This window comes from Petromyzon marinus, chromosome 68, assembly GCF_048934315.1.
Source record: "Petromyzon marinus isolate PM22_M1 ecotype Great Lakes invasive population chromosome 68, UKy_Petmar_22M1.pri1.0, whole genome shotgun sequence".
Classification (NCBI taxonomy): Eukaryota; Metazoa; Chordata; class Hyperoartia; order Petromyzontiformes; family Petromyzontidae; genus Petromyzon; species Petromyzon marinus.
Genome location: NC_133734.1, coordinates 9115325 through 9123983, shown reverse-complemented (window position 1 = coordinate 9123983; position 8659 = coordinate 9115325). Strand labels below are relative to the sequence as shown.

Below are 8659 nucleotides of genomic sequence, written 5' to 3'. Positions count from 1 at the left end.
GCTCCGCCCCCTCGGCGTTGAGCGCCACGCGGCGTGCGGTGCGAGGGACGATGGCGTCAGAGAGAACCTTAAATCCCCCCACTCCCCCCCCGCTAACCACTGCACCACAGCTCAACCCCACACTACACACATGCCCCTCTATACACTAAAGACAAAGATTCACCGCGTAGCCTTAACAGACTGTTGGGGCAAGTTCTGTAAGTAGCGAGTAGCAACTATGAAGGCTGGCACTGTGACACACGAGGGGGTGGGTGGCAAGCACCATGTCCAGACACACACAAAGACAAAGACACACACAGACACAGGCACAATAACAAAGACACAGAAAGTCATAAACACACCAACCCACTCACCCAGACAAATATCCTCCGTATATCCTTATCAGACTGTTGGGGCAAGTGTTGTTAGCGACCACCTATCAAGGCCGGCACGGCACACAAGGGGGTGGGTGGACAATACCACGACTGACCCGCCTTTGGCTCCCCAGTGGCGATGTTTCCACACCACACCAGGAACTCATTTGAGTCTGAGTGGACCCTAGGGGAGATCCAGGACCGAATCAGATAATCGGCAATGGTGTTGGCGAACGGGTCATGGGCCTCCCGTAGGTCGACTCAGCCTCAAATGAGTTCCTGGCGCGGTGTGTAAACGTTACCACTGGGGAGACAAAGGCGGGTCAGTCGTGGTGTTGGCCACCCACCCCCTCGAATGTCGTGTCAGCCTTCTGAGGCGTTTGCTAACAGCACTTGCACCAACAGTCTGTTTAGGCTGCACGGGGGATCTGTGTCTTTGTGTGCTTGAGTCTGTGCGTTGTGCCCGTTTCTCTGCGCTGCTCACACTCCGTGCTCTCAGGACGCACGACTCAGATCCAGAATCCTCACTGAGTCACCATCAACACCAGTCACCCACAGTGCGGGGTAGAGAGGCTGACTAAACGCGTGGTGAATGCAGTGCAGCAGCTCCATAGAATCGGCGCGGTAAAACGACAGCAGCCCCGCCTCCCAGTGCAGGTGACACCCGATTCTCCGGAGAGGATCCCTCAACGGCACTGAGGTCTCTACACCACCATGACGCATTGAGCAGCTCTTGTTATATTTATATAACACCCAGGATGAGTCGTTCCTTCCCAGCCAGCACTCGTCACGACTCCCTTTCCGTGCGATCGTCCCGTACGTGACTCCAACCACACAGCCCCCCGTCGCACCCCCCACGTCCACCTCCCAGTAGTGCTGACCCGACGAGAAGCTCTCTGAGCACAGGGCTTGTCGCCAGTGATCAAAGCGGTGTCGGTGATCGGGGCGACGCTGGGAGACAGCGGTCCGCGTCACCGTCCTGAGATCCGAGGAAATCTTGAGGTTGTTGTGGGCCGAGTTTGGGTCCACAGTCAGTGAGCGTCCATCTGCAGTAACGATAATCACAGTAGCCGTGGTAACAGCAGCACCAATACAACAATATCACTCGTGCACTAACACGCACGTACACTACAATAGAACAATTCATAATGAGCATTGTTACACAACGTTGTAATGCGTAGCTAGCGGTGTGATGACATCTAACGGGCACTTTGTCAATCCACTACACCGTGCGGGTCGCGGGGGATATTTGACCATACTTCACCACGCCGGTCACCGCGCGTTGGCGAAGTCAGGCAGCGCAGCTGGCGAGAGCACAGAAGTACAGTACAGCGGTGCGTTTGTCTGTCCCACTACCTGCTGCCCCGCCACGTAGCCCCGCAGCCTGTAGCACCTGTTAGGCAGGGTGATGACTGTCCCACCACGTGGCCCCGCAGCCTGTAGCACCTGCTAGGCAGGGTGGTGACTGCACTCGTGTGTGTGATAGTGTAGTGATGTACACTCTGTGTGTGTGTGATAGTATAGTGATGTGCACTCGTGTGTGTGTGTGATAGTGTAGTGATGTACACACGTGTGTGTGTGTGATAGTGTAGTGATGTACAATCGTGTGTGTGTGATATTGTGGGGATGTACACTCTGTGTGTGTGTGTGTGATAGTGTAGTGATGTACACTCGTTTTTGTGTGTGTGATAGTGTAGTGATGTACACTGGTGTGTATGTGTGATAGTGTAGTGATGTGCACTCGTGTGTGTGTGTGTGATAGTGTAGTGATGTACACACGTGTGTGTGTGTGTGATAGTGTAGTGATGTACACTCGTGTGTGTGTGATAGTGTAGTGATGTACTCTGATATTCTTCGGTCTTTCAGTGAAGTCACGTGGATAGGTTAAAAAAAAGGAAACTACAATGTTTGGATCGCAACGCAAGCAATCGTCATCAGGAGAAAAAAATGCAGGAAAGCTCCTGAGGCTGGAAGTTTTAAAGATTTGATATGGTTGTAGTCCAAGGGTCATAAGCGAAGTGGGCGGGGCTAGTCATGTTAAAGTGAGAAATTAGCATGTCAATGTAAGATCGGAGAGCTGCCTCCACTACGACGAAGCTGCGGAGGTGGCCGTTGTATTGTGAGAGATTAGCATGTCAATGTAAGATCGCAGAGCCACCGCCATATCGAAGAAAACGTGCAAAGGTGGCTGTGTTAGTGTGAGACATTTAACCTGTTAATGTAAATACATTTAACCTGTTAATGCAAGACTAGAGAGTCGAAAATAACTACTAACATCGAAAAAGTAGGATGGAAACCATCACAGCCAGTTATGACTTAAACTGGTTAATAACGTCCTTCCAATGATTGTTCAGTTTGTACCCATCCTCTCGGTTGAAATTGTGTCTGTGTCTATATATATGGATGGCTTCATGAACGAATCTATGTTGATAGCCAGTGGGCTTGCAAAGTACCTTCGTCTTAGAAAAATGAATTTCGTGTGAGCCCACCGCATTGAAAGAATGATCAGCCATGGCCGAGGTATTGGTCCGACCATGTTTCAGATGTGATTCATGTTCACGAACACGGTCCGAGACACGTCACTTAGTTTCCCCAATGTAACTACTGCCGCAGACGTAACTTAGTTTGTAGACGCCGGGGTATTGCATGTCAGGGATCACATCCATCACAGATGGGATCAGCTCTCGAATGTTATGTACTGTGAAAATACGAACCTGGATTTTGTGTTTGCTCATGATTTTGGAAATATTTGTATTGACCCCTGCTATGTATGGCAAGGTGATGGTTTTGATTGGGTCCTCAGATGGGTCTTTCTCAACGGTTGGGGTGATAGCTTTACTGATTGTGTAGTCTGAATATCCAATCATCTTGAGAGCTTGGTGTACGTGTTTCAGTTCACTGGCTAGGTGATGATGGTCGGATATACATCGAGCTCTATGGTGTAGAGTTTTGATGAGAGAATCCTTCCGGGAAGGATGGTGGTGGTAGTCAGATTTTAGGTAGGCATCCTTATGGGTGGCTTTCCTGTAGACAGAGTGTCCCATTGAGCCATCTGGTCTCCTTTCGATTAAAACATCTAAAAATGGGAACTTGCCATTCTTTTCCACCTCCATGGTGAATTTGATGGCTAGGTGTACGGAATTGATGTTTTTGAGGAATTGGTTCACAGCTGGTCGGCCATGTGGCCAATCTTCGCTTATGACCCTTGGGCTACACCCATTTCAAACTATTAAAACATCCTGCCTCAGCAGCTTTCCCGCTATTTTTTTCTCCTGATGATGATTGCTTGTGTTACAATCGAAACGTCGTAGTTTTTTGTTATTTTTTGTAATTTTATTTGAACCTATCTACGTTACTTTACCGAAAGACCCAAGAATATGAATTTATGCAGTCACGGCAGCTTTAAGTCATGATTTACTCTCGTGTGTGTGATAGTGTAGTGATGTACACTCTGTGTGTGTGATAGTGTAGTGATGTACACTCTGTGTGTGTGATAGTGTAGTGATGTACACTCGTGTGTGTGATAGTGTAGTGATGTACACTCGTGTGTTTGTGTGATAGTGTAGTGATGTACACTCGTGTGTGATAGTGTAGTGATGTACACTCGTGTGTGTATGATAGTGTAGTGATGTACACTCGTGTGTGTGTGATAGTGTAGTGATGTGCACTCGTGTGTGTGTGTGGTAGTGTAGTGATGTACACTCGTGTGTGTGTGTGATAGTGTAGTGATGTACACTCGTGTGTGATAGTGTAGTGATGTACACTCGTTTGTGTGTGATAATGTAGTGATGTACACTGTGTGTGTGTGATAGTGTAGTGATGTACACTCGTGTGTGTGATAGTGTAGTGATGTACACTCGTGTGTGTGGGTGAAAGTGTAGTCATGTACACTGTGTGTGCGATAGTGTAGTGAAGTACACTCGTGTGTGTGTGTGGTAGTGTAGTGATGTACACTCTGTGTGTGTGATAGTGTAGTGATGTAAACTATCTGTGTGTGATAGTGTAGTGATGTACACTCTGTGTGTGTGATAGTGTAGTGATGTACACTCTGTGTGTGTGATAGTGTAGTAATGTACACTTGTGTGTGTGTGTGATAGTGTAGTGATGTACACTCGTGTGTGTGTGATAATGTAGTGATGTACACTGTGTGTATGTGATAGTGTAGTGATGTACACTCATGTGTGTGTGTGTGATAATAAAGTGATGTACACTCGTGTGTGTGTTTGGTAGTGTAGTGATGTACACTCGTGTGTGTATGTGTGATAGTGTAGTGATGTACACTCGTGTGTGTGTGATAGTGAAGTGATGTACACTCGTTTGCGTGTGTGTGGTAGTGTAGTGATGTACACTCGTGTGTGTGTGTGGTAGTGTAGTGATGTACACTCATGTGTGTGTGTGTGTGATAATGAAGTGATGTACACTTGTGTGTGTGTTTGGTAGTGTAGTGATGTACACTTGTGTGTGTGTGTTTGATAGTGTAGTGATGTACACTCGTGTGTGTGTGTAATAGTGTAGTGATGTACACTCGTGTGTGTGGTAGTGTAGTGATGTACACTCGTGTGTGTGTGTCTGCTATACATAAACATTGATACATGGTTGTGGGGAGCGGTAGTGCAGTGCTTAGCGCAGTGACCCGAATTTGATTCTTGCTCACGGCCAACATAATTGACGATTATTGAAATCGGTCGTGGGCCTCCCCTAGGTTGAATGAGCCACAAATGAGTTCCAACTGCGGTGTGTAAACATCGCTACTGGGGAGACAAAGGCGGTCGGGTGTGGTGATGGCCACCCACCCTCATGTGACGTGCCGACCTTCATAGGAGCTCGCTAACAGCATTTGCCCCAACACTCTGTTAAGGCTACACGAGGGATCTCTGTCTATATCAACGAATCGGTAGATATTGATAAGTGTTCTTTAGTAATTAACTTTTTGCACGTGTGGTGATTTACACGGGCAACTCATGTTATGCCCTGGTCTGGCTGTCTAATTAAACCTAAAGTTGCCTTTGATTCTGAGAGCTTCAGGCTGTAACACTGAACCCCAAGAATCCTCAATGTGTCTGTATCTCGTTGCCTCAAGTACGAATAATGAAACCTAAACATCTTAGCCGTAGCATGTGTGTGTGTGTGTCAAAGACTCACACGCAGAATAGCAATAGCATCCTCACTCAATCATACACACGTGTAGTGTTCATATAACTCATGCAATAGTGATTTATATAGATACAGCTATAGTAATTTGCCTTTTTTCCTAGAAAGTGATTTATACGGTCAACCAAGGTCAAGCCCTTGGCTGCCTGTCTGATAAAACTCTGAATATTAACACAGACTCCTAAAGGTGCCTTTGATTCTGAGAGCTTTAGGCATTAAGACTGAACACTAAGAATTCTAACTGAGTCTGGATATCGCAGCCTCAAGTACTAATAATGAATCCTAAAAATCTCCGCCATAATATATCTGTGTAAAACACTCACACACAGCATAGCAACATCATCCTCAGTAAATAATACACACGTGTAGGGTTAATAGAGCGCATGTACTTCTCCTTTACACTCGTGTGTGTGCTGTATATTAATGTAGAGGTATTGCAATACAAGGGCAATGTATGTGTACTGTATGTGTAGAGGACTAGTTGGGGACATGGCGTCACGCTCGCTGGCAGGGGCGGTGACGCCACGGGAGGTGGCGTCATGCGCGCCGGCCAGCGGGATGACGTCACGTCTCGGAGGGGTACTTAAGGGAGAGCCCGTGACGTAAGCGGGGTCGTTGCGGAGAGTGGGGAACGAGAAGGGTGGGAGTTAGGACCAGGGGTAAGGGGACAGGGGTCTGGAGAGAGAGGCCAGCGTAGGAGCCAGGAGTGGCAGCGCTCCTCGGTCGGCCGAAGTTGGATTAGCCCTCGGGCCGGTGCAGAGGAGGCAGCCCGGGCAGCCATCTGTGCTAGGGGACAGACAGGGTGGAAGGTCCGAGTGGAGGACCAAGCCTGGGACCCCTACCCCTGGGAAAGTGTTGCACCCTCATAGTTAACTGGCGCAAGCCTTTAATAAAGCACCGGCGCAAGCCCCTACCTTGGAAACTGTCTCCGAGTCGTCAATAACCTCTCAACATATGTACAGTGATGCACATGGTCAGTCACAGTGATAGCCCAGTCTGGCTCTGTGAGCCTTAGGTATTAACATTGAACCCCAATAATCCTTTAGGTGCCTTAGTAGGGATATAGCAGCCTCAAGCATTATTAATGAATAATGAGACTCATTAGACTGCCTTAGTCTGGTTATGGGCATACAGAATTAACAATGCAACCTACTGTATGCATTCCAACTGTGATGTAGTCTGGCTCGAGGTGATGACATCCATCACGGAGAAGACTGATACTCATAGATTAATCTGCTACAATTGTTACTTTGGCCAACAGCATCCTCACTGGATAATGCACACGTGTAATATCAATGGAGCTCATGTAGTAGTGAAATACACTAGTGTGTGTGCTATATATTATTGTCTAATGAATAAATTATAGTCGTAATGTTTATCGTTGCATGTGCAGTGCGGTGATAGGCAAGATTGACCAAGGTTATGCCTTAGTCTGGCTCTGTGAGCCTAAGCTGTTAACTGGGGAACCTAAGACTTATAAAAGTTCCTTAGTTTTACTCTCTGTGCATCAAACTTAACATGAAGCCTAAGACTCCTAAAAGTGTCTTCGTCTGGATGTATGATACTTGGGTATTAACAATCAACCATAACATTCCTAAATTTACCTTCATCTCGTTTGAAAAGCCATAAGCTTCATCATTGAATCGTACGAATCCCGCAGGCTGCCTTTGTTTCCGTGGTGCTGATGTTTTCAAGACGTACTAGGTACTCATTAAGGCTGAGTCGCGACCTAGAAGAGGTCCAACATTGGTTCTGAATTCAGCCATGGCCATGAATCACGTGTAAGTGGCCATGCTTGTAGACCAGAGCACAAACCATCCCATATTAATTGGAGGTTCACTCTCGCTCATGCACACAGCCATACACCTACAATTAGCATGGTTGGCGATGTACGGTGTGAAAGAAGTCCAAGATACATGCATAAAGACACTATTACAAAGGCAAAGATACCCCAGTATAGCCTTAACAGACTGTTGGGGCAAGTGCTGTTAGCGAGCACCTATGAAGACCATCACGGCACATGAGGGGGTGGGTGGCCAGCACCACGTCCAACCGCTTTTGCCTCCCTCTTGTCTATGTTTACACACCGCACCAGATACTCATTTGTTTGTATGTTGAACCTCTTTCACACCGCACATAGCCAACCGTGTATTTACGGCTGATTTTACTGAGAAGAGGCCCAGTAACTGTTCAGATAATGTTGGCCATGAGCGGAAATCTAACTCGAGCGGCTGGATTTGTAGCGCAGTATGCCATCCGCGAGACTACCACCTTCCACACACTCCAATTCATCGATACATATGTAGTGACATGGAATGCGTCACTATGGCGCGTAGTGCTGGTTGCTGGCAGAGAAGGGGATCTGCTGTTGTAGCAGCCCTGTCTGTCAGCAGGTCACGTGCAAAGCCGGAGAAAGGTAAGTGGGGCAAAGGTGACAGAGGGGCACGTGAGGTAATAGCCGAGATCCTTCTAGTAGGTTCTAGAAGACGGTCGTGGTCGAGGGCGGGGCGAGACCACGCTGGGTGGATAAAAGGGGGACCCCGAGCAAGGTTCGAGGCTGTTGGTTGGAGTGGAACCCGTCGCGCTGCAGGATTCTTCGTCACCGTCTTCACCTCCGCTTCGTCGTTGGTCCGGCAGCCTGTTAACTGCCCTGACCATAGCGTAGTTACTCCCTGTCCCTGTAAAGGCTATAATAGAGTGCCTCCTACTATTAGTGTCTCTGAGTGACTCATTACACATATATACAGACACGATTACACACGCAATAACATACACGCACACGTGGCAAGAGTCCGGGTTACTCACACATGAACGGCAGTAGGCTGACGCCAGCTCCCAGCTGTACGCTGATCGGGGCAATGTCTTCTTTGCTGGGAGATGAGTGTGGAGCTGCCTTCTGAGCATTTCTCCTATGACAGCAGAACCAGCAGTGACTCACACAGCCCGTGTCTTACACAGCATCAAGACGCACAGCATCATCACACACAGCATCATCACACACAGCATCATCACACTGCACCATCACACACAGCATAATCACAACGAATAATCGCACAGCATCATAACACAAAGCATAATCACACAGCATCATCATATAGACCGTGTTTAACACAGCATCATTACATGCAGCATCATCACACGCAGCATCATCATCA

General features: G+C 47.8%; 1 protein-coding gene across 1 annotated transcript; it reads right to left on the bottom strand.

Moving 5' to 3' along the window:
* Positions 1-489: 489 nt before the first annotated feature.
* Positions 490-3466, bottom strand: LOC142906667 (tripartite motif-containing protein 14-like). The gene is made up of 2 exons (XM_076054945.1): positions 3448-3466; positions 490-1399 (listed from the first exon to the last, which is right to left on the bottom strand). The coding sequence occupies exons 1-2, from the start codon at positions 3464-3466 to the stop codon at positions 849-851; spliced, it is 570 nt and encodes a 189-aa protein (XP_075911060.1). The 3' UTR covers positions 490-848.
* Between the last annotated feature and the right edge of the window lie 5193 nt (positions 3467-8659).